This window comes from Sorghum bicolor, chromosome 3 (genome assembly GCF_000003195.3).
Source record: "Sorghum bicolor cultivar BTx623 chromosome 3, Sorghum_bicolor_NCBIv3, whole genome shotgun sequence".
NCBI classification, from domain to species: Eukaryota; Viridiplantae; Streptophyta; class Magnoliopsida; order Poales; family Poaceae; genus Sorghum; species Sorghum bicolor.
Genome location: NC_012872.2, coordinates 4,296,916 through 4,320,432, shown reverse-complemented (window position 1 = coordinate 4,320,432; position 23,517 = coordinate 4,296,916). Strand labels below are relative to the sequence as shown.

The following is a 23,517-nucleotide window of genomic DNA, read 5'->3' as shown; positions in this document are numbered from 1 at the left end:
ATTTACAATGATTGAATAAAAACACTTAAACCATTTTTATTAAATCTAGCTACAGCTCTGAAAACGGGATCTATATAGTTTTGCGAAACCTTTGACTTTGTTAAATCCATGGTTTCGTGGGAACGGCCTCGCTGACCGAGTGGACATTGCAGATTCAGCATCTTGCCCCAACGGTGGCCAGAGTTTGAGTCCCAACAAACTCACTTTTTATTCGTGGCTTCAGTCATAGTAATCAAAGGGGAAAAAAACTCTTTCATCTACCCTACATCCAAAGCATATGTTCATAGCCAGCTCATCTCACAGAGCTTATGGTGCCGTTGTGTATGGGTTGGTCAAAGATTCAGGGGTTTTCTCAATCTACATAAAAGTCTTCTTCTTAATCCTAAGGCCTTGTTTAGTTCACACCAAAAACCAAAAAGTTTTCAAGATTCTCTGTCACATCGAATCTTTCGATACATGCATGAAGCATTAAATATAGACGAAAACAAAAACTAATTGCACAGTTTAACTGTAAATCGCGAGACGAATCTTTTGATCCTATTTAGTCCATGATTAGATAATATTTGCCACAAACAAACGAAAGTGCTACAGTAGCGAAATTCAAAATCTTTTCGCATCTAAACAAGGCCTAAATATTCTAGGGTTGTCTAGCCACTGCGGATTGAGTTTTTTTATATGTAAATTGTAAAATATATAGGTTTGTGGTATTTTTTTGAGGAAGTCAGAAGGGGGTTCCCCCTACTGTAATTTATTAAAAACGAAATATAAATGTTTGTGGTAATTTTGGCAAAGCATGTAGCTATTTAATTTGTGAAATTCACACTCTATGGCCCTCAAAAATAACTGAGAAAGTACACATTCTGCTCAATAAGACCTTGCAGGGTTGCGGGCATTTAAACCCCGTGGCTTATAGTGAGTTTAAACCAGCTAAGCCTGCACCGTTGTATTCTGATGAGTACAGATGTGTATGGATCAAGAACATGTATGTACGACTACGTGGTCCACTTGGACCTTGGCCCCCAGGTGCGGTCTGCGGATGAAACAGTAAAGGTGCCCCGTATATGTGCACAGTAGATTCAACTGCATGTCTCTCTATGTACGAGGTGCACACTCCAGGCACACGCTAGCTGCGCTACACAGACGAACTGATGCACATGCTCGTGCTGCTCTCGTTTCTTCAAAATCAGTCGATCCGTTTGTGTAGGTTTGTCCGGAGAACAGTAGATGTGGTGTTCATATATATACACTACAGTCTACAGCTACATTGTACGTACGTTTCACTTTCATCCACCAAATACTGGAATTACACATGTCAATGATACATACAAACACAGGCGTGTTTGGCGATTTATGCATACGTTTTTGTATGCGTTAGAATGGTATGATGACTATACCATCCGCAGCCATATGCCTGTGTACCCACTCCGGTCCAAGTATGTCACCGTCTCGCGCACTGCAGCACAGCTTTTGTGCTTTGTCCTTGGTCCATATGCACACACACACTCTCTCGACACTCAAGTGACCAAGCATGCAGCTGCTCACACGTTGCTAGCTTAGCTAGCTCCGTTGCTCGCCATCGCCAACTACTAATACTACACACTCGCGCACGCACATACAGCAGCAGCAGCAGAGAGCCTCGAACTCTCGAAGAGCTTTGTGCGCGCGCGCGCGCCCCGCCACCTCCACCAGCAGCAGCCATGAAGTCGTCGTCTCAGAGTCAGAGCCCGAAGACCCCATCGCCCCGCGGCGGCATGGGCAGCGCCGAGCACGCGCGCTCGGCGTCGGAGCCATGGCTGCTGGCCGCGGCGGCGGCGAGCGCCAGCGACGACTCGTGCGTCAACGACGTGGACAACTTCGCGCGCACCGTGGCGGCCGTCAAGTCCAAGGCCGCGTCGTGCGCGCGCCCGGACATGCTGGCGTCCGTGCTGTCGCACTACGCCGCCAAGTGGCTCCCGGACGTGGCGCCGCCCCTCACGTCGTCGTCCCCGGCGTCGTCCGTGTCCGGGCGCTTCCTGCCCCCGGAGAGCCCCACGGCCACGTGGCTCAAGAAGCGGCTCCTGCTGGAGTCCCTCGTCGCCGCGCTCCCGCCGGACCCGCTGGTGGCGGGGGCCGGCGGCGGCAGCTGTTGCACCGCCGCGGCCGTCGCAACCGACGACGGCATCACGTGCGACTTCCTGCTGAAGCTGCTCCGCGCGGGGAGCATGGTGGGCGCGGACGCGGCGCTGCTGCGGGACCTGGAGGCCCGCGCGGCGCGGCGGCTGGACCAGGCCACGCTGGGCGCCGTGATGATACCGGCGTTCGGGCACGCCGGCCGCGAGCACGCTAACTCGGCGCTGCTCCTCGACGTGCCCCTCGTGCTCCGCCTCGTGCGCGGGTTCCTCAAGGAGGGCGCAGCAGCAGGCGCCACCAGCAAGGCCAGCATCAGCGGCGCCGCCATCATCGGCGGCGGCGGCGCGGCGGCCGCCAGGGTGGCCAGGCTCGTGGACGCGTACCTGGCCGAGGCCGCGCTGGAGGCCGGCCTCCGCCCCGCCGAGTTCGAGGAGCTCGCGCGCGCCGTGCCCGCCCACGCGCGCCCCGCCGACGACGCGCTCTACCGCGCCGTCGACACCTACCTCAAGGTGCGCATGCGCTCCCTCCACACTCTGGCTCCTTCACTTCCCGTGTTCCTGGTTCCTCCTTGTCCTTGACTGCACTCCATGACTCTCGGTGGCACACCATGCGCGCGTGCGGCGTAACACGCGTGCGTGCCCATTCCTGCTCGCCGAAAAGGCCACGGCCACAAACAACATAGCCGCGTCTGCGTGTCAGTGGTAACATTTCTTTAGACGAGGAAAAAAAAAATCCTCCGTTCAGGCCTCTGCATCACTCGATGCACATGCAGCCACCGTGAAAGTATTAGTGCACACTTAACCTTACGTGTATTCTTGCATAGCAATCCCATACAGTATCTTGCAGAGACCGTTGGTTTCAGTTTCGCTCGGCAACGCCTTTTCGCGCACGGCAAAAAGGCTGGGGTGGTGATGTCTTGTGTTCTTGGAGTTGATGGGCAGTGGGGTTGCCTTGGTTGCAGACAATCCCAGGACGGGTTCGAATCTGTGCTGGAGATTGTAAAAAGCAGGAGTACTGTAAAAAGCGATAGGAATCACCGAATCAGGCATGCATATACTGGGGGGCGACTCTGGTCTTTGGGCGCCTGAAAACCTGCGAGGCATGTACATGCCCATGTGTTTGTGTGTTTGACTGTACTGTGATTTGCATAATTGCATTGGACGTTGGACCATGCAATGCTAGTAGTATTGTAGTACTATCAGTGTCCATTTTTATTATTGCTCGAGGCATCTTCTGTCCGGCCGTAAATCCAATTATTCTGCAATCATAAGTTAGGTCCTGGGCGTAGTGTACCATCAGAGCAAAATCATAACAAAGTCATGCTAAAAAAATTATAACAAAGCCTGCAACACACAACTATGCGTATTAATCTATGATTCTACAGGGAGACAGGGAAGGCAACAAACCACACACTAGTTATTTTATTTATCCATGCGTTTGTTTGTGCCTGGCCTGTGAACTGAATGATAGCATTTGCCATTTGGTGTTGCTTGCTTGCACGGTTTGCCAATGCACAAGATTAAAGATCCCTCCCTCCCTTTTGTCGCTAAAACCCTTGCTGCTAGCATCTGTCTGTTGCATTGCATAGGGTGAGTGTGTCAAAAAAAGGCTGAAACGTCTTATCTACTGGTGTCACTCACTGTAGCGTCCAAAATCACCACTAATCGCCGAAGCTTCACGCTTTGCTGTATTGACGCTGTTAGTAGTATCTGTTTAGCGAAGGACAAACGTTTGGAGAGAGATGTCAGATGTCACGTGAGCTCCACCGGTTAAGCAGCAGAGAGACAGAGAGACCTGTCAACTGTCATTACACATGGGAATAGGCGCTTGACTGCTTGTGGATATCAAGGCCTTGTTTAGTTAAAAAAAGCAAAAAGTTTTCAAGATTCCCCGTCACATCGAATCTTGCGGAACATGCATGAAGTATTAAATATAGACGAAAGCAAAAGCTAATTACACAGTTTAGCTGGAAATCGCGAGACGAATCTTTTGATACTAGTTAGTCCATAATTGGATAATATTTGTCACAAACAAACGAAAGTACTACAGTACCGAAATCCGAAATCTTTTCGGAACTAAACAAGGCCCAAAAACCTTCTTGTCCCTTCGGGCTTTGGTGCCCTGTGCGCTAAACTACTCGGCCACATTTCCTTTTGTCCTGCTAGCTGCTATGACCAACCACCAGCAGGGTTACTGTACACCTGCGTTTTTCACAGGAAACTAGATGTGCTTGATAGTTGATAGTACTAATAATATCATGTTCAGATAGATCCATGTGAAAATGTGTGGACGGAGTTCCCAAGCAAGCAGCGGCGCCTGCAACCTGTTCAGGGATCTTGCAGGCGTGAACAGAAATTCTCTAGATGCTCAGAGTCCCATTGCGAGCTGCTGGATGTGCCTGGGACCTGGGTGCAGCCTAGAACAGTAGCAGGATTTTTTCTTTCGATTTCATGGGCAGTATCAGAACACTAGCAGGATCCGTTCCTATGCATTCTGCCGCTCAGACACTACTGTCATCGGGAATATAATGCTGACAACGCTGACATATTCGCATGTCAAATCGATGATACACTAGCCATGAAAAGTCACGTAAAGATTCAGGAATCAGGATCGCTACTTTATGCGGTGCACATTGTTGATTTGCATTTGCTAGGATCAAGATTGCATTAAGATAACCCAAAAGTGCCGTGACATGCTTCAAAGAAATGGCCACTGAAACCTTTCCTTCGCATGGCTCCATTTCTGTCAGGCGCATCCGAACACCGCCAAGGAGGAGCGGAAGTCACTGTGCCGGCTGATCGACGCGCGCAAGCTAACGGCGGAGGCCGCGGCGCACGCCGTCCAGAACGAGCGCATGCCGGTGCGCTCCGTGATGCAGGTGCTCTTCTCGGAGCACGGCAAGCTCAACCGCCTAGCCGAGCTGAGCAACTCCTTCAGCAGCCAGCGGAGCCCCAACCCGGCGCTGGAGCTCCCCGGCCGCTGCCCCTCCAAGCGCGAGGTCCTCGCGCAGCACCAGGAGGTGCGCCGCCTCCGCGAGGACGTCGTCAGGCTCCAGGTTTCTTCGTCGAGTCCGCACGAGGTTCGATTCAGTGCTCCGATCGGCTGCACTGACACTGAAACGTACGTTGCAGGTGCAGTGCAACGCGCTGCAGGCCCAGGTGGACAGGCTGAGCTCCGAGAGGCGGCGACGCGGGGGCGGCGGCGGTGGCGGCTTCTTCAAGTGGAGCGCGTTCTGGTTCGGCGGTGGCATGGGCGCCGATGTTGCGAGGGTGGACAACTCGGAGAGCGACATGGAACGCCGGACGCCGCCCAAGGGGAAGAAGAGCAGCACCGCCACGGCGACGCCAAACGCAAAGTGGCGCAAGTCAACGTCCTGAGATGGGGATGTTGAACTTGAAAGGATGGTGATCAACGGCTGTTAATTGTGTTTTCTGCTTTTGCTTGGGGTTATAGTTGTAATTCCTTTGAGTTTGGATGGCCTATTATATTACTGTCATCTTGAGTTTCTGTTCACGGTGAAATTATCTGACTGAACTCTATAACGCAGCCTGAAAGCACCAACTGCTGGACAGGCAGAAGCTACAAAACAGATAACATGGAAAATGTAAAATCGGTGTTCTAAAATCTCAGACTTCTACAGCTCAGGAACAGGAATAGATTTATCTTTTCTAACAAAGTAACGAATAAAAAATTGTTGTACACACACTAATCTGATCACGTCAGGGTGACCATAAAAAAATATCACACAAGTAACAGGCAAAGCATCAGACGGAAGTCTGCGAGCTTTGCCCATTCTCACTTATTCAGTTACCGAGACTATAACAAATGGCATCGATTTTGAACACACTGAAAAGAAGAATAAATAGGTTCAGATGTATGGTGCAATGACCTATTTGTGTACTGCTTTCTTGATTGCCTGCTTGCATCTGCTGAGGAACTTGCTGCTGCTTGTGGACACTGAATCCTCATAGCCATATCTGCAGTCATCGTCGCCAGCCACCTTAGGCTTCCTGCCCATGCATTCCACGCCTCTTCTCATTCCCAGGATCTTAGAGGGTGATGATGGCAGTGACCGGAAACCCCTGGTGCTGTCAGACCTAGGGAACCAAATCTTCTTTTCCTCTCTCTCTTTAATTCCAAAGCTGTTCCTGCCTCTTTCCGCTCCTTGGTCAGAAACAATCTCGTCCTCGACCTCAACGATCTCATCAGAACATTCAGTTACCCCATTCCTGCAGCTCTCTTCGTCAATTCTGCTCTGCATTTGCTGCTCATCTGAAGCATTCTCCTCGTCATTATCATGTTCATCTGAAGAATGGTATACAGCATGATCTTCTTGTTGGTTATCCATGAGCATATGGAGCCACTTATCCACATTTCCTTTGCCAACATGGTTCATGTTTTCATCATCTTCCGGTCTGCTAAAACCTAGGTGATGAAGTGCTTCACTCTTTTGCAGTAGCATTGACTGATCTGTACCGTATCTGGAAGTTCCATACATGCCGATTGCTCTATAGGGTGGACTTGGAAGTGATGAGGTCCTCGGTATTGAAACTGTCTCACTGACATGATATTTTTCAGTTTCAGACTCGTAGCACTTCTGCAGGGTCGCTTTAGCCTTGTCATTTCTTGATCTTAAAGGTGTACCAGTTCCCCTCGATCTCATGGTCTCTTTTGTCTCCCGTCTCCTGCTATGTTGACGTTCTTTGATCGCCAACTCTTCTAGCTTCTCCCGCACCAGGGTTCTTCCTCTTTCAGTATCAACAGTGTTCTGTTCAATGGAAAGAGACCTCCTCGGGAAGTTTATCACCTTCGATGGTTCATTTCTGGCATTGCTGAATGCTTGAGTACGAGTTGAAGTTCCTTCTCCAATTTCTTCTTCACCTAGGGAAATGTATGCATCTGAATACCTCTGATCTTCCTCAAGGAAAACCCTCAGTTCCTGCTTGAGAGGGCTACTCCTCAATCTTCTTGCTGAAAGATACTTTACACTCTCACTGAGCCTTTCCTCGAGCAACCCATCATCAACACGATACCTCTTCCTTTCTGGCTTTATCTGCCTCTCCAAATCATCTCTATGTTGGTACTTCTTACGGAGCTCGGTTTCAGATGAGTCACACATTGCTCTTTGGGCCTCCAATCTGGCCATGAGAGTGCTGGTTGCAGCTTGGTTCAGCCTAAGTTGTTCCTTGTACACAACGGACCTGCATTTCATATATTGACAGATAATTAACATCACTAAACTTCTGAATACCACATGTTAATGCTCTTTTAATTAAGCAATCATGCTTACTGGTGCATGGCATCTCTGATCATCTTCTCCAGCACTGCCTTGTAGTTGGACTGAGCCTCTGCCAAGCGACGACACTTCTCAACTCGCCGCCTCCTCTTGATTAGTAGGGCCTCCAAGCCCTGGATGGCCACCCGTTCCTCTTCGTTCATCTGCTTCAGCTCATTGGCCTCGTTCTCCAATTCTGTAAGTTCGGCCTGCTTCTTCTTGGCCTCTTCTCGTTGCCTCAGTGAGTCCCTGGCCATTGCTATGGACAAGTAAGGATTGCTAATGTAGCCGTCAGCATCTGGGTTATTGTTCTCCTTAGTGGAATTAGGCCCCTGTCCTGCGAGGTTGACATTCTCATCCCTGTCGCCTGTAAATTTCTTAGCAGCTACACAGATAACCATCAATTAGGACTCCACAGATCATATGAACACAGGCATACCAAAATCAAAGGCATGAAAGAAATTTATACCAATCAAAGGGTAACTAGGCCTGAGTGGTCGGTTCGCATCAAGAGATTTGAGCACCGAGTTGTCAGAACCCCTAGAGGAAACAATTGCAGCAGGGGCGAGTCCTACTTTCGTTTTCATCTCAGAGAAGTGCTGCGGGAACGCGTGCGCCTCCACCACCTGCAGCGAGTTCAGCTCCTCGCTGGCACCATGGGTGAACAAGAACGCGAATGCTCTGTTTCTGCATGATGAAGAAGATCCAGCAGTTACAGTAAGGCAAGGTTCCTACAGCAGCAAGCGGCCGAACGCTGGGCACGCGGCGGCAGCAAGCGTACCTGAAGTCGGAGTTCTTGGAGGCGAAGATGGACAGGAACTGGTTGACAGAGACGCCGAGCTGCAGATCCCACCACGGCATGAGGAACTCTAACTTGTTCTGCTTCTTCCTGCACACCTGCCACTGCACTATCCGCAGGTTGCTCGGCACTGTCTTCCCTCCCCCTACAAACATCCACAGTCACCGATCAAGCGATCAGTAAGAGTGTTCGAGGCTGGAAAAAAAAAACAAAAACTCATCAGACCGCAGCGATTCCTTACTGGCGCAGGGGAACCAGTGGTCGATGTCCCAGGCGAGGGGCGAGGCGGAGTCGGCGTGCAGGTAGAGCACGTTCCCGTACGCGTCCACCCGGAAGAGCGCCGGATCGAACCCGGCGTTCCTGCATTCAATCGCCGAAGAAATCAATCAGCCGAGCTCACGAAGGGCGTGAGATCGCGAAGCGGAAATCAAACCGTGACGCACGCACCCGAGGTGGTCGAGCTGCTTCCAGAGGAGGTTGGCGAAGCCGCGGGGGTTGGCGGTGGGCGGCGCCTCCGCGTCGGTCACCGGGAACATCTCGTTCAGGTCCTTGGCCCGCAGCGCCTGTACCCATCGAAACCACTCGTTTAGATCAGCTCAGCTCGTGTCCTCTGCGCTCTCGGGTCACGCAGGGCGGCGGTGAGGCGAGGGATCGGATCAGGCGACCGCTGAACACACACGACACACACGTACCTCGTGCGGCTGGAGGATGTAGGGGAGGAAGGCGTGCGGCGGGCCGTGGCTGTAGGGCAGGCCGACCGCCCCTCCGCCGCCTCGGCAGAGCTTGGCGTAGGCCTTGGGGTAGCCCAGCGCGTCGTCCACCGCCTTCTCCTCTTCAGTGAATGCCGCCGCCATCTTTGCGTCGCCGCCGGCGGCTGCACCGCTGCCCGTGCGTGATGGACGCGCGTACGGAGCAGGGGCAGGTGAGTATCGGGATTAGGAGAGAGAGAGAGAGAGAGCAGAGAGGGCGTGGGAGTGCGGAGCAATTTAGCAGCTGGATTTGCAAGCAAGCCGGCGGGCGGGGTGGGACGAGGACGAGGAGCGTATCGTCTCGCGCAACGGTCGGAGGGATAGGGACGGGGACGCTGGGACGGGGAGATGGGAGAGAGCCGTTGGGGGTGTTCAAATTCGTCAGGCGAGAGCACGTGGGACGGCGTGGCACCGTGGCCTCGGGGCGCTTGGGAGGCTGGCCTGTGGGGTCACGCGATCTGGCCCGGAATGATTTGGAAGACCGTTGGAGCGATCAGTGCAGGTGCACAGTGAGCTGCTGTACCGCGCGGGAGTTGTTGGAACGGAGCACGGACAGATCGGAGGACTAGGATGTAGGAGGCGGAGATCTTTTTTTGATTTTATGGCGCCGGTCTGACTTTTGTCGGGTTTAATGACTTTTTGTGGCACCGGTCTAGGAAGGCCATAGGATGATAGGAGATATCCGGCTGTCGAGTGAAATAAACCTAAAACTTTACAAGATTTCCCCTTACATCAAATCTTGTGACACATGCACGAAGTATTAAATATAGATAAAAATAAAAACTAATTACACAGTTTGTCTGTAAATCGCGAAACGAATCTTTTAAGCCTAGTTACTCCATGATTGGACAATGTTTGTCAAATAAAAACGAAAATGCTACAATGTCAAAATCCAAAAAGTTTTTGCATCTAAACAAGCCCTTTTAATAATGTTTTTGATGCAATCTACCAGTCATTTAATAATGTTTTTCTTTCACAACAAATCAATAAAGGAAAAAGTCTACATAACCCCCAAACTATCTAGGGTGACCTACTTCATCCCCTGAACTATGAAACCAGATATTCTACCCCCTGAACTTTCAAAACCGGTCAAATAACCCACTCGAGTGGTTTTGTCTTTTTCTTTTTTATTTATTTTTGCTGAATCTTTAAAAAATCATAAAAAAATCATAAAATGGAAATTTTAATTTTTTTGGACTCCTGATGAGTTGATCTACACAGTGAATATATAATATGGTATACTTTAGTATAAAATTTTTGCTGTAGCTTTAAATCTATGTTTTTCTGTAATTAATTTGAATAATTCATATATGCAGTTGTTGTGGTCCAATTGTGGTAAAAGTTTTATGGTGGGCTCATTATTGTATGCTTGAACTATGATAAAAATTTCATACTCATTGGATCATGTATAACTTAGTTATAAATAAAGCATAGATTTAACAAGAATAAAGCTAAATAAATTGATAACTAAGTTATACGTGATCCACTGGGTATAAAAATTTTACCATAGTTCAAGCGTACAATAATGAGCCCACCATAAAAATTTTACCACAATTGGATCATAGGAACTGCATATATAAATTATTCGATTTAATTACAGAAAAATATAGATTTAAGGCTACAACAAAAACTTTATACTAAAGTATACCATATTATATATTCACTGTATAGATCTACTCATTAGAAGTCCAACAAAATTGAAATTTTTATTTTATGATTTTTCTATGATTTATTATGATTTTTTAAAAATTTAGCGGAAATAAATAAAAAAGAAAATGACAAAACCACCATCCAAAACCACTCTATGGGGTTAACTGGTTTTGAAAGTTCAGAGAGTAGAATATCTTATTTTATAGTTCGGGAGGTGAAGTAGTCTACTCTTGATAGTTTAGAGGGTTATGTAGACTTTTTCCAATCAATAAATACTACTTTTAACTATGTCTTTTCACACAAGCGAACAAGCTCAGAGGATATGGGCGCCGGCCTGGCTATTGGGTTACTTCCGCACACATCCTCGTCAACATCCCTTCAGCCTTCAACGTTTGCTTTACATCATGGCATGCAGACAATCATAACATATTTACATGCCATCAAAAGGAGACTTTCAATTAAAGGCATCCCACATCCACATCTATACCAAGGACAACGAAGAGAGGTCGTAAGACCAAGGATTGATATATTGACACTCAAACTCAAGGTTGTTGCTTATTTGTAAAGTCGCATCTGCATCCTGCTATGATATTATGGTATAAACCAAACACGCTCAGTTCTTGTGCTGCATTCGACCGCTCTCTGCACCGGCATAAGGATCAATGATAACATTAATCACTGCTGGTTTCCTGGCGCGGAACGATTCTGAAAGGGCAGATTTGAGCTCGTCTGGTGTCTCCACAAGATAGCCTTTCCCTCCGAAAGCTTCCATCATTTTATGGTAGCCTGCTGCTGGAACGAAAGAAGTTGGGGCAGGGTCATCTTTGTAGGGTCCGGTTATCTCATCAGGGCTTCTTCGGTCACCGCCGTAGACACCGTTGTTGTTGAAAACAATTACAACGACAGGCAGCTGGTACCTCACCAACGTCTGTAAAGCGAAAGGCACAAAAGCAAATAGTTAGGTACCTCGATCTGGCACGATGTGGCTAAATGAAATGATAAACATATGGTACAACAATGCAAGTTTAGAGAAAGATAGTTTAAGGGACCCAGATACTAGAAAAGCAAGAAAATCAAGGAAAATAAAAACATGTAATCCATGTTGATAGGGAAATAACTAGAAGTTACAAGAAATGAAAATGACATAGCAAAAATTAACTAGTAAAGTTGGCCTAATTAAACAGAGGATCAGTACTTCCTAGTCAATCAGGCATAGACTTTCAAACAATCTATGGAGTTTTACTACTTATCCTTATCCCACATATCAACCACAGTGAAATCCTAAATCTGGGCTAATTAGATGGCTAGTTATGGCATAACTGTGTGCAGCTAAGTCCATCAAGGGTTAATAAGCAAGCAAATGATCAGATTTCAATACAGTACTTTACACACTTCCATCAAGTTGTTTGATCCAAACATCTGCAGTTCGTCCTAATATAAGAATTGAGACTAACAAGGAACACCTGCCTCCTAGTATAAGAATTGAGACTAACAAGTAACACCAACAATTCAGAGTTGCATCACCAATAACCCTTATAATGAGTAAAAGGATAAAATAATAAGTAAGGGTATAGACACATTCCAGTTCATTGAACAGATAGCAGATAAAGTTAAAAGATGCCCCAGGGCAAGGAATGGTTTTGGCTAGCATTCATCAGATCATATGGAAAAATAATGTGCAGTAATCTAAAAAAACAACAACAATGCAGATGGATAACCGTCACATAAAACAATGAAATTTTAGTCTCGCTGGAAAATGTATAATCTATGAGTAATGGTCTCCTCTGTGATTCCATATTGAAATGCTCATGTTGTGAACCACCAATGAGATTACAGGTGTACAAATACTACAAAATTAAATATTCATATACGGTGAACTGTATGGAGCTGGGAGATGTATGAGAAAGCAATGAAGTATCCATATTGGCGTATTTATATTGCAGAATGTACACTATAAGAATATATCCTGACGAGGCTGAACCACTAGGAAAATTCGATTGCTCCTGGATCAGCCAAAACAAATGACTTGAATACTAATGTAGTAATAGTATGAGGACATCAATCGAACAGTAATTCGTTTATGTTGATAAAAGCATTTGCTACCTTGAATACTTGTAGTAATAGTGTGAACCAGCACAATTGCAACAGATGACTCATACACAGTCCTTGGGTAATTATCCAGGGATCATGCAATCTATGCACATCCGTTAGATTAATTTTCTATTTGACATGTTACTATGTGTCATATTAACATCTAGAACATGGCAGCAGCAGCATAAGTATGTTAGTATTATTGACATCAACATAACACAACCCTGGCCTTTTTTTTCCAACCTGAAGTTAATTTCAGCTCACAGCAACATGACAATAGCAACAACAACAAAAAAAGCAGAAGAAAATAACATGTTTACAAAACTAAACCAAATAATAAGTACTGAGATTTAAGTAATTAGTCAAAGTGAAGCTGGCATGTTTGCATTCGTACCTCAACCTCCATTGCACTGAATCCAAATCCAGAGTCGCCCTCAACAGCAACCACAAGTCTTTCGGGTTCAGCTACTGCAGCTGCAATACAGTACCCCAACCCGACGCCCATCGTGCCCCATGTCCCTGCATCCAGTCTTGTCCTTGGTTCATTTTGCACAAGCACAGCCCTGCCAACATCCATGGTGTTTGCCCCTTCTGACACCACTACCGGAGCAGGACTCCCCTCAGCAAGGATCGCATCCCGGATGATCCGCAATGGTGTCATGAAATTGAACGGCACAACATCCTTCGCTAGCTGCGCCTCCATCTTAAGAACATTGTCCTTGGCCTTCTTGGTGATCGCTTCAACCCATGGGTGCGACCTTGCCAAGCAGAAGGGATTGTCCTTGATCTCCCGGTTGATCAGCTCAATTACTCTCTTCGCATCCCCAACAATCCCCACATGTGGCTTCCGGAGCTCAATCTCCTCCTCGGAGACGTCCACAAGGATGAACTTGACATCCTTGGACCACTTGGGTGGCTCGCCAAAGTGAAGCAACCAATTAAGCCTTGCACCGACAACCAGAGCCACATCGCACTGCCCGATGGCCAGTGAGCGTGCCGCCGTGGCGGAGAGTGGATGCGAGTCAGGCACGACCCCCTTCCCCATCGGCGTCGGGAGGAAGGGGATGCCCGTGGTGTCCACCAGCTTCCGGATCGCCTCCTCCGCGCGCGCGTACGCCGCACCCTTCCCAAACACAACCAGAGGCCGCTCCGCACGCCGGAGCAGGTCCGCAGCTTTCTCGATTCCCTCGTTTAGGGACTTGTGCTTCGACGGGGAAGGATCGGACGCGGCCGAATCGGCTGCTGCTGCTGCTGCTATGAGAGCCGCGGCCTCGGATTCAGGGAGGGTTTGGTGGAGGACGTCGGACGGGATATCGAGGTAGCACCCGCCGGGACGGCCGGAGACGGCGGCAGCGAGGGCCTGGAAGACGAGGCGCGGGATGTCGGCGATGGTTCTGGCCTTGACGGCGAGCTTGGCGAAGGGCTTGGTGGCGGCGATCTGGTCGAGCTCCTGGAAGTCGCCCCTGCCGGCGTCGGCCTGGTCGCAGGATCCGGAGACCATGAGAAGCGGCCAGGCGTTGGCGGTGGCGTGGGAGAGGCCCGCGAGGCCGTGGACGCATCCTGGGCCAGAGACGGTGAGGAGGACGCCCGGGGACCCCGTGAGGAAGCCGTAGGCGGCGGCGGCGTACCCCGCGGACTGCTCGTTGCGGAAGGCGAGGAAGCGGACCCCGGCCGCGGCGGCGCGGGACGCGAGGGAGGTGACGGGTATGCCCACCACCCCGAACATGTGCCGCGTGCCCGCCGCGGCCAGCGCGCGCCCCGCGAGCGCGCTGCCGTCCACCGTCGCGGCGGCCGCGGAATCAGAGGCCATCCTTTGCTCTGATGCTCCTGTTGGGGTGCGGTTCGGTGGTTGGTGAGTTGAGCTGGTGCGCTTCTCGACTTCTGGTGTTTGTTGCTTCGGGAGTGCGGTGGCCCGACCACGGAGTGCGGGATGGTTATAAGGGCGTCGGTGGCACGAGCACGGAGGAAGGAGGCGTGCGGCGGCGGGCCGGCGGCGGGGCAGATGACACCTGCCCACGGGCAGAGGTGTATGTGGGGGTGAAGCCCTGCCGAAGCGACGGAATAGTCTTCGTTTTGCCTTTGCTCGACGCAACAGCGCACCGAACACGAACAGGCGCAGGCGCAGCGGGCATGCCAGAGAACAGACCGAAAAGCCCAGGGCCAGAGAACACTGTTTGTTTGGCCACATTTTGTTTCTCCAGTCAACGGGTCAACGTCTCAATATTCACGGGTACACCGTCTTTTTTTTTTCCACACCGATCACCATTACTAATACAACCATTCAAATACTATTTGCAGAGTACTTAGAATTTAATTTAATTGTTAAAATTACTTAGGGGTGTTTAGTTCCAAAGAATGCTAAATGTCAACTATTTTGAAACGATGGAATGCAAAATGCTAAAATTTCATGATCATGCTAAAATTTCATGACCATTGTCCCCCTGAGAGCCTCTTGAGGCTCTTTTTGGATTTCGTTGGCCTCTTGGGGCGAAAATATAAAATAGAGAATAACCATCTTTTACCAAAAAAATTTACATGGTGTTTAGTTCTATTATGCAAAATGATGGATCAAAATCTTTTTTTTAGAAAATAGGGAACTAAACACCCCGTTTAATGAAAATGTCATCAATACATTGAACGGTTAAAATGTTGTACTAACTATTTGATCTTGTTTAGAATTTGTGTGTAAATGTGGTATTTGAAATTCGGAGTATTCCCTCTGCAGATGTGCATCAATAACAACTCGAGCATCTCTAACCATTTGGTAAAATTTATTTAATCTTGTTGTTTGCTCTCCCAAAAATATATAGAAAGAAAAAAAATAATCTCCAACAATTTGGCAAATTTTATTTTTAAAAATCAAAAAACCTGTTAACAAAACGAAAAGTCATGCTAAACGAACGAAGAACTCCGCTAAGCACGAGAAGAAAGACCAATGCCAAGCATAGAGCCTGCACGCATATTTACAGATATGCCAAGTTGGAAAAGATGGAAAATTGGAATGTCAAACTGTTGGAGAAAATTTTTCTTGATTTTACTAAAAATATTATGGATAGAAAATTATTTGCTAAATTGTTGGAGATACTAGCATGGGGATTGCAGTTGGCCGTCGCGTCTGTCAACACAGAACACACATAAGCTACAAAGGGCATCGTTCGTTGCCGGCTCGTCACAGCATCTCACTATCAATCATTAACCTGTGGTGATGGTAAATGCAAGCTATGCAACCTTTGGCAATTAGGCGATTACCAACTGTGACATGGCAGTAGCTAGTTTCAATTGCACGAAGTACTCCGTTTGGCTAATAAGCTCTGACAGGCTAATTTGTTGTGAGAGAAAAACACTGCTGAATGACTGATGCAGAGAGCACACATAAGCTACATAGGGCATCGTTCATTGCCGGCTCATCATAGCATCGCACTATCAATCATTAACCTGAGGTGATGGTGAACGCAAGCTATGCAGCCTTTGGCAATTAGGCGATTACCAAACTATGACATGGCAGTAGCTAGTTTCAATTGCTCGAAGTATTTTATTTGGCTAATAAGTTATAGAAAGCTAGTTTATTGTGAGAGAAAAATATTGTTGAATGTAGAAAGTGCTTGTGCGACAGCGAGGAAGGGGCTTGCGCAAGAGAGGAAGAGAGGAGAAATGGATGGGGAACGAAATGAGGAAGGCGATGAGGATAAAAACGGTGGGACCCATCACTTGCTAGGCTGTGTGCAGTAGGGTGTGTACCGAGTCGCATGAACCTGCGCGGCCAGAAAGAAGCTTTTGCCCATTAATAAAAAATGTGATTTTTTTTTGTTTTAGAAGCATTTGTTTGTTTAGAAACGTTTTAGAAGCTTTTTTAGGAACGTTTTAGAAGCAACTGTGACTATTTCTCTACTCGCCCGAGCTATCATCTTTTACCGCATAAAGAAGTTACAGGTGGCGGGTATAGATGGCCTAACGGGCCACACGGCACGAGCACGGAACGGCACGTCGCGGCACGGGCACGATTTGGCACGCGTGCCTGCCGTGCCGTGCTTGACGTGCTACCGTGGCAGCCTCCCAGCACGAGCACGACATGGCTGAACTTGGAGCGTGTCGTGCCGTGCCGCTCGGCACGGCAGCACGCCAGTACCGTGCTGGTCCGAGCACGTTGCAGTTCAAAATCACAAACAAATGAGATAACATAACCAAATTCCAAGCATAATTCAGAAAAGAAAAAGAACACAGAGAACAGAAGAGATAACCAAGGGAGCTTGTGCAATGGCTGCCTCATTAAAAACCTGTCTAGGTAAAACTCACCCTTGTGAGAAACTCTAGACAGGGAAAAAGAGTGCAGCCAAGCTCCAGTTGCATTGTTCAATGTTTACATCACAGGTTCCAGTTGCATTGTTCAAGTCCTAATTACTATTACAGACCATTACATGAATAACTAGTTCGCAAAATTTTTCAAGATTCCCCGTCACATCGAATCTTGCGGCACATGCATGGAGCATTAAATATACATGAAAACAAAAACTATTTGCACAGTTCATCTGTAAACCGCGAGATGAATCTTTTGAGCCTACTTACTCTATAATTGGACAATGTTTATCAAATAAAAACGAAAGTGCTACAGTGCCGTTTTTCACAAGTTTTTGCGAACTGAACAAGGCCTAATCAAGATAAAGTTCTTCAAAAGCCTCCACCAACTCCTTGTCCTCCACCATATGTTGTAGCCTTGACTCCGCAGCTTTCCAATCCTTGATGCATGTGAGTGCCTCCACAGCCTCTAGTTTCAGTCTCCGCCGTCGTTCTTCAATGATCCTGCCAGTGGTGCTGAAAGTAGCTTTTGAAGAAATAGTTGAAACAGGCACACTAAAAATATCTTTAGCAAGAGTAGAAAGAACTGGATAAGTTAGTTTATGCTGATGCCACCAGTGCAAGATATTAAAATCATCATCTAACTGGCTGACTGTGTCACAGTCCAGGTAGGCAGTAAGTTCAGAGCCACTGTTAGTGGGAGCAGATGTTGCATGTAGCAATGTAGTAGCAGGTATACCCCTGGACATATCAAGATTAGGAGGTAGAACATCATCATCATATATTTCATCCCAAGTTGTTCTTTTCTTACCAGATAGGGTTGGAGGGACAATCCTTTTCTCCCTAACACTGCCATACAGATCATCATACTTATGATATAGTTTGAAAAGAAGAGTTCTAGTTTCCAACAACTTATTAGAATAATCAGCATCAGTAATCAATTGCAACTTTCTAAGCACTTTGTTAAAACCTTTAATTTTAGCTCTTGGATCCAAAATAAATGCAATACAGTAAAGTGCAGGTATTTGTTTCCAATATTTATTGTACTTATCAATCATAGGTTGCACAACAGCTCTAATATGTTCATCATTTTGGTACTTATGCAGGTGTATAGCAATCCTGACAATATGATGAACCATAAGTGGGGCAGTAGGATAGTACACACCAGACAAAGCAACAGTTGAATCATAAAACAGTTCAAGGAATACCAGAATTTTACTTGCCATAGCCCAATGATCATGAGTTAAAAGAAAGGGAGCACCTCTAGCTCTAGGATAGTTAGACTCAATGAAAGTATGAAAGATTTCCTGGTGGGGTAGCACATGTTGAAGCATCAGATATGTGCTGTTCCACCTAACATCCATGTCCAGTCCAAACAACCTAGGTCTCACACCAGATGCCATGTAATAACTCTTATAAGAAGCAATTCTTAGGTTAGAAGAGTTAATAAATGATATTGCAGTTCTGAATGCATCAAGCATAGGATTAGCAAGAGCAAGAGCCTCCTTCACTATCAAGTTTTTGATATGACAAGCACAGCGTTGATGCAAAAACAGATCTGCACCCAAATACTGCTTAAGTACAGGTTTCAGTGTATCCATGGCTTTGTTATTGGCAGATGCATTGTCTAAAGTGACAGAAAAAACCTTATTCAATATACCATAATCATTAAGCACATTAGTCACACGTTCAGCAATGTTATCAGCATTATGTGACACATCAATAAGCCTTAACCCAAGCACCCTCTTTTCAAGTTGCCAATCAGCATTAATGTAATGAGCAACAATACTGAGATAATCTTGTTTAGCATTTCCAGACCAGATATCAGAAGTAATAGCAACAGAAGTAATTGCATTGTTCTTGAAAGCATCAATCAGGTTATCACGCTTACTATTGAAGTACTTAAAAAGATCTCTAGTTGTTGTTTGCCTAGAAACAGTTTTATATCTAGGGTTATGAGCCTTTGTGATGTACTCTTCCCAGGCCTCAGATTGCCCAATACTGAGGGGAAGGTCTAGTCTAGCAAGCAAGCGAACAAGCTCCACACGAGCAACATCATCACAATAATTCCAATTACGAACAGTACCATCTCTAGTAAAAGTAATGTGGGACTGAGCCAAGCGATCTTTCTCACGCTTTTTAGGACAATTTTCCTGATGACGGAGGAGATGCCCAGTACCAAACCTAGAAATAGCACTAAACTCCTTCTTGCAGTGATTACACATAGCACCATACCTGAAATCCTTACCATTGACCTTTTTTGTGAGTTTCGTGAAGTCATCCCAGCATGCAGAGGTAGAGTTGCGAACAGGTGCCCGCCTACCGTCGCCGTCACCGTTTGCATCTGGCTGGGGGAGACCGTCACCGGCAGCATCTTGCTGGGGCTCGCCGGCACCGAAAAAGCCGGAGTTGCCGTCACCAGCAGAGGCAGAGGTAAGGTTGGCGTGGCTCTCGGCAACAGCACTACCAAAGAGCTCCTCGGCGTCCCCAAGGATGTCGTCCTCGTCATCTCCTGCCATCCCGCAGAGGCGCAACTCCTCATTCCCGGTCATGGTGCGACCAATCTCCTCGTCGGACGACATGTCGCCGTCCCAGGCCTCCGGTTCCTCGACGGCTTCAAATCAAGAACAGAGGAGAGGGTTAGAGCACTAGATCTATGGATCTAGGGTTACGAAGAATAAGAGACGAAGGCATGAAGCTCACCTTTACGACCGGAGCACCAGAGATGCCAGCGACAGCGGCGACGTCGTCGACGTATAGATCCGAATCTGGGATGCTTCAACGTGACCGCATGGCGACGACCACGGAGCTCCCCAGACAGATCTCGGCGACGAGGATGGAGATGAGGAGGAGCAGGGAGGACGAGGCTACATCGAGGGTCAAGAAGAAGGAAGAAGCGTGAAGACGGACACCACTCCGTCAAACTCCGTGTGGCTGTGACGAATGCCGGGCGCCGGCCACCGGGAAGACGAGGGCTAGGGTTTCGCCCTTCACGGCTCAGCAGCGCAGAGAGGAGAGACGAGAGAGAGCGACTGAGCGAGCGGCGGGGAGAGGAATGAAATGAGCACAGTGGACGCTAGGGTTTCGCCCCCCCCCCTCCTTATATAGTCGGCCGCGTAACAGGATGGAATGGACGGTGGAGATCGCTTGAGGGAAGGGATCCAACGGCTCCCGTGCCTGGAGCGGGCTGATGGAGCGGGCCGACGCCGTGCCGGCCGTTGGACCGGGCCGTGCCCGTGCCGTGCTGTCGTGTGCGGCTTCCAGCACGGGCACGGGCACGGGAGCGTGCCGTGCCAGCACGGGCACGAGGCAGGCCGTGTCGGGCCGTTTTCGGGCCGTGCTTTATCGGACCGTGCTCGGGCCGGCCCGTTTAGATCAGCCCGTTTGGCTATCTATTGTGGCGGGTGGTAACTGGTACATTTTAGGTCTTGTTTAGATGCGAAAAGATTTTGGATTTCGCTACTGTAGTACTTTCGTTTGTTTGTGGCAAATGTTGTCCAATCATAGACTAACTAAGATCAAAAGATTCGTCTCGCAATTTATAGTTAAACTGTGCAATTAGTTTTTATTTTCGTCTATATTTAATACTTCATATATGTGCCGAAAGATTCAATATGACAGAAAAACTTGAAATTTTTTGTTTTTATTGTAAACTAAACAAGGCCTTAGGCTCACGAACACCACCGCCACAGCAGTTACCAGACGATGAAGCCAGGTCCAACCGTCGAAGCATTATCTTGTTCAGTCGTCTTCAACCTGGAGCCTGTTCCGGCAGCCGGCAGACTCTAGCGTCCGGTGATGGGGAAAAAAGTCTGTGTGGGGACTGGGGAGGGAAGGGATCCTCGCTAGCGGCGAGGTCTGGCTCCGGCGACCGCCAGTCCGCCTCTGTGCAGCACCAAGTACTAGCCGCGGGCGATGGGCAGTATCCCTTTTCATGTCCCACTGGTGGAATGAGGGAAGTGAATTTTCTAGGAAGAACGGACAGGCCAAGAGGTAAGCCCTCGTTAAGAGCATCTCTAAGGGACTTTGCAAATGAATTTTGTATTTGGTGTTGTTTGCAAAGTCCCAAACTTATTTGCAAAGTCTAAAAATAATCCAACTCTAAGGAACTTTGTATTTAGACTTGGCAAACCCAAAGTGTGGACCCCACCCCCGAATTTTTTTCACTGATCGCGTCCGCGCGTTTTTTTCCCTTCGCGCCATTTTGACGTACGTCGTGCGTCTCAGTCGCCGCCCAGGCCAGCCCAGGTCTTCGCGCCAGTCGCCGCCCAGCCCAGGCCGCGTTCATCGTTCGTCGCCGTTGTCGTTCGCGTCAGTTTGGCTCCGTCCACCTCCGTCCTCCTCTGAGGGAAAGTCCCCGCGAGGGAAGGTCCACCTCCGATCCTAGGCACGCACGGCAGCTGGAGGGACGGCGGGCACGCGCGGTAGGGAGGGCGGGCGCGCGCGGCAGGGAGGGCGGACGGGAAATCGCGCAGGGCGGGGGGACAGAGTCCGACGTGGAAGGCCGAAATTGTAGATGCAAAGTGGTGGAAAGGTTTGCATATATGCAAAGCCTCAACCTCCATTTGTAAAGTTAACCAAATTGCAAACCTTATTTGCAAAACCATTGGAGGGGTATTTTCTACTCTTTTTTGCAAATATGACAATGCAAAGTTTGTTTGCAAAGCCTTTGAAGATGCTCTAAGTTCGCGAAATGAAAACTTTTAAATGTCATATTAAATATGTAGGAAAGGTGTCGGAAGATATTTTTGAATATTAATAAAAAATTACATAGTTAGTTAGAAACTACGAGACGAATTTGTTAAATTTAATTAATTTGTCATTAATTACTATAGCAATTATGCTAATTATGAACCAATATTAGCTTTAAAAAATTTGTCTCACAGTTTATAATCCAACTGTATAATTATTATTTTTCGTCTATATTTAATACTCCATGTATAATTGAAAAGTTTTAAGATGGAAAACTATACATGGCCTAATTGTTGCACGAAAAAATACTTGAGACGCTTTGACTCTCCAAGGTTCTTAAAATCACTTATAAATTGGGATGGAGGGAGTACATATTTATATGTATTAAAATATGCATCTACATTTTCATTGATTTTTATATATTTGACTATTGAATAATTATTAATATATATGTTAGTTTTTGGATTTTTTTTTGAGACCGTTATTTTTTTGGATGTGTCTTTATCTACAAGGTTATATAGTCGTATCTCAAGTCCCTATTTTGTTGTACCATAAAGCTATTGGTAAGAAAATATACATGGTTATCTTCAAAATCAGTTAGATATCCTAATGTGAATCCAAAATCTAGATACACATTTTGCATTCATATCCGGTAATATTCATATTGGGGATCCAATAAATTTGTGGTAAATGGTGCCATTTGAATTTGATTTAGGGGGTGTTTAGTTCTCCGTAGAATCCAAAATGCAAAATGCCAAAAATTTTAGGGTCATGTTTAGTTCTATTTAAAATGCAGAATTTATTGTCCTCACGAAACCTCTTGAGGCTCATTATAGGTTTTTTTTAGCCTATTGATGCCAAAATCCAAAATGGAGAATAACTACTTTTTGCCAAAAAAATTTTGCATAGTGTTTAATTCCATTTTGCAAAATGATGGACCAAAACCCAATTTTTTTAGGAAAAAATGGGAACTAAACACCCCCTTGATGTGAGTCCGATCTAAATGTATCTCTAGCTATAATAAGAGCGACGCTAGGCCAGATCCTCTCTCACTTATAGTTGGCCATGAGGCCCGACCCTGTTGGCTCGGCACGAATCTCGGCATTTTGGCCTAGCACAAAGCACGACTCGGTTTGGTGCTCTACGTGCTCGGGCTGCCAAGGCCTAGGGGAGCAGGCCGTGCCTGGCCGCACTCCTGGCCTGTAGCTGTGGGGTATAAACCCTATACCCTTACGGCTAGACTTGGGCCAGGAGGCTTGGCCCATTATGAGACAAGCTCGAGGCTTGATCCGACAGCTTGGAGTTTCGTGCAAGGAAACAAGACGTGAAGATCAAGCAGGATTCTAGTCGGTTAGAATAGGAATTGATATCGAACTATCTATGACAATTGTAACCGACTAGGATTAGTTTCCAGATCTGTAACCCTGCCCTCCGGACTATATAAGGAGAGGCAAGGGACCCTCCTAGGACATCATATTCTCTCAACACAATCCAATACAATCAGACGCAGGACGTAGGTATTACGCCAACTCGGCGGCCGAACCTGGATAAAAAGCTTGTCTGTGTCTTGCGTCACCATCGAGTTTGTAGTTCGCGCACCGTCTACCGATAAACTACTACCGTGGGTATACCCCAAGGTAGACTGCCGACCAGCTTTCGTCGACAGTAGCACGGCATGGGCACGACCCGAAAATAGGTGGAGGCATGGTGTCAGCCCGCTGCTAGCCTTGGTCTGCTAAAGGGCCAAGCTCTCACTCTCCCTAAACCCTATCTATTTCCCCATCTCCCAGACTCCCTGCCGACCTCCCTTCCACGACGCGGCAATCGCACACCGCGAGGAGACGCTGCTCACGAACTCG

At 47.5% G+C, this 23,517-nt stretch overlaps 3 protein-coding genes across 3 annotated transcripts; 1 reads left to right on the top strand and 2 right to left on the bottom strand.

Moving 5' to 3' along the window:
• Positions 1,520-5,622, top strand: LOC8078793 (coleoptile phototropism protein 1). Its single transcript, XM_021455248.1, has 3 exons — positions 1,520-2,618; positions 4,859-5,164; positions 5,241-5,622. The coding sequence occupies exons 1-3, from the start codon at positions 1,698-1,700 to the stop codon at positions 5,484-5,486; spliced, it is 1,473 nt and encodes a 490-aa protein (XP_021310923.1). The 5' UTR covers positions 1,520-1,697; the 3' UTR covers positions 5,487-5,622.
• LOC8078792 lies at positions 5,787-9,235 on the bottom strand. Its single transcript, XM_002455040.2, has 7 exons — positions 8,876-9,235; positions 8,631-8,746; positions 8,425-8,543; positions 8,166-8,328; positions 7,854-8,071; positions 7,400-7,769; positions 5,787-7,310 (listed from the first exon to the last, which is right to left on the bottom strand). The coding sequence occupies exons 1-7, from the start codon at positions 9,035-9,037 to the stop codon at positions 5,999-6,001; spliced, it is 2,460 nt and encodes an 819-aa protein (XP_002455085.1). The 5' UTR covers positions 9,038-9,235; the 3' UTR covers positions 5,787-5,998.
• On the bottom strand, positions 10,859-14,807 carry LOC8056536 (2-hydroxyacyl-CoA lyase). Its single transcript, XM_002455039.2, has 2 exons — positions 13,068-14,807; positions 10,859-11,510 (listed from the first exon to the last, which is right to left on the bottom strand). Exons 1-2 carry the CDS (start codon positions 14,481-14,483, stop codon positions 11,196-11,198), a joined length of 1,731 nt encoding a protein of 576 aa, XP_002455084.1. The 5' UTR covers positions 14,484-14,807; the 3' UTR covers positions 10,859-11,195.

Coding starts and splice junctions, on each gene's coding strand:
- LOC8078793 (XM_021455248.1), top strand. CDS start 1,698: ATGAAGTCGTCGTCTCAGAGTCAGAGCCCGAAGACCCCATCGCCCCGC. Junction 2,619..4,858: donor CCGTCGACACCTACCTCAAG/GTGCGCATGCGC, acceptor CATTTCTGTCAG/GCGCATCCGAACACCGCCAA. Junction 5,165..5,240: donor AGGACGTCGTCAGGCTCCAG/GTTTCTTCGTCG, acceptor CGTACGTTGCAG/GTGCAGTGCAACGCGCTGCA.
- LOC8078792 (XM_002455040.2), bottom strand. CDS start 9,037: ATGGCGGCGGCATTCACTGAAGAGGAGAAGGCGGTGGACGACGCGCTG. Junction 7,770..7,853: donor GCCTAGTTACCCTTTGATTG/GTATAAATTTCT, acceptor TTATCTGTGTAG/CTGCTAAGAAATTTACAGGC. Junction 7,311..7,399: donor ATCAGAGATGCCATGCACCA/GTAAGCATGATT, acceptor TATGAAATGCAG/GTCCGTTGTGTACAAGGAAC.
- LOC8056536 (XM_002455039.2), bottom strand. CDS start 14,483: ATGGCCTCTGATTCCGCGGCCGCCGCGACGGTGGACGGCAGCGCGCTC. Junction 11,511..13,067: donor TCAGTGCAATGGAGGTTGAG/GTACGAATGCAA, acceptor TTCGCTTTACAG/ACGTTGGTGAGGTACCAGCT.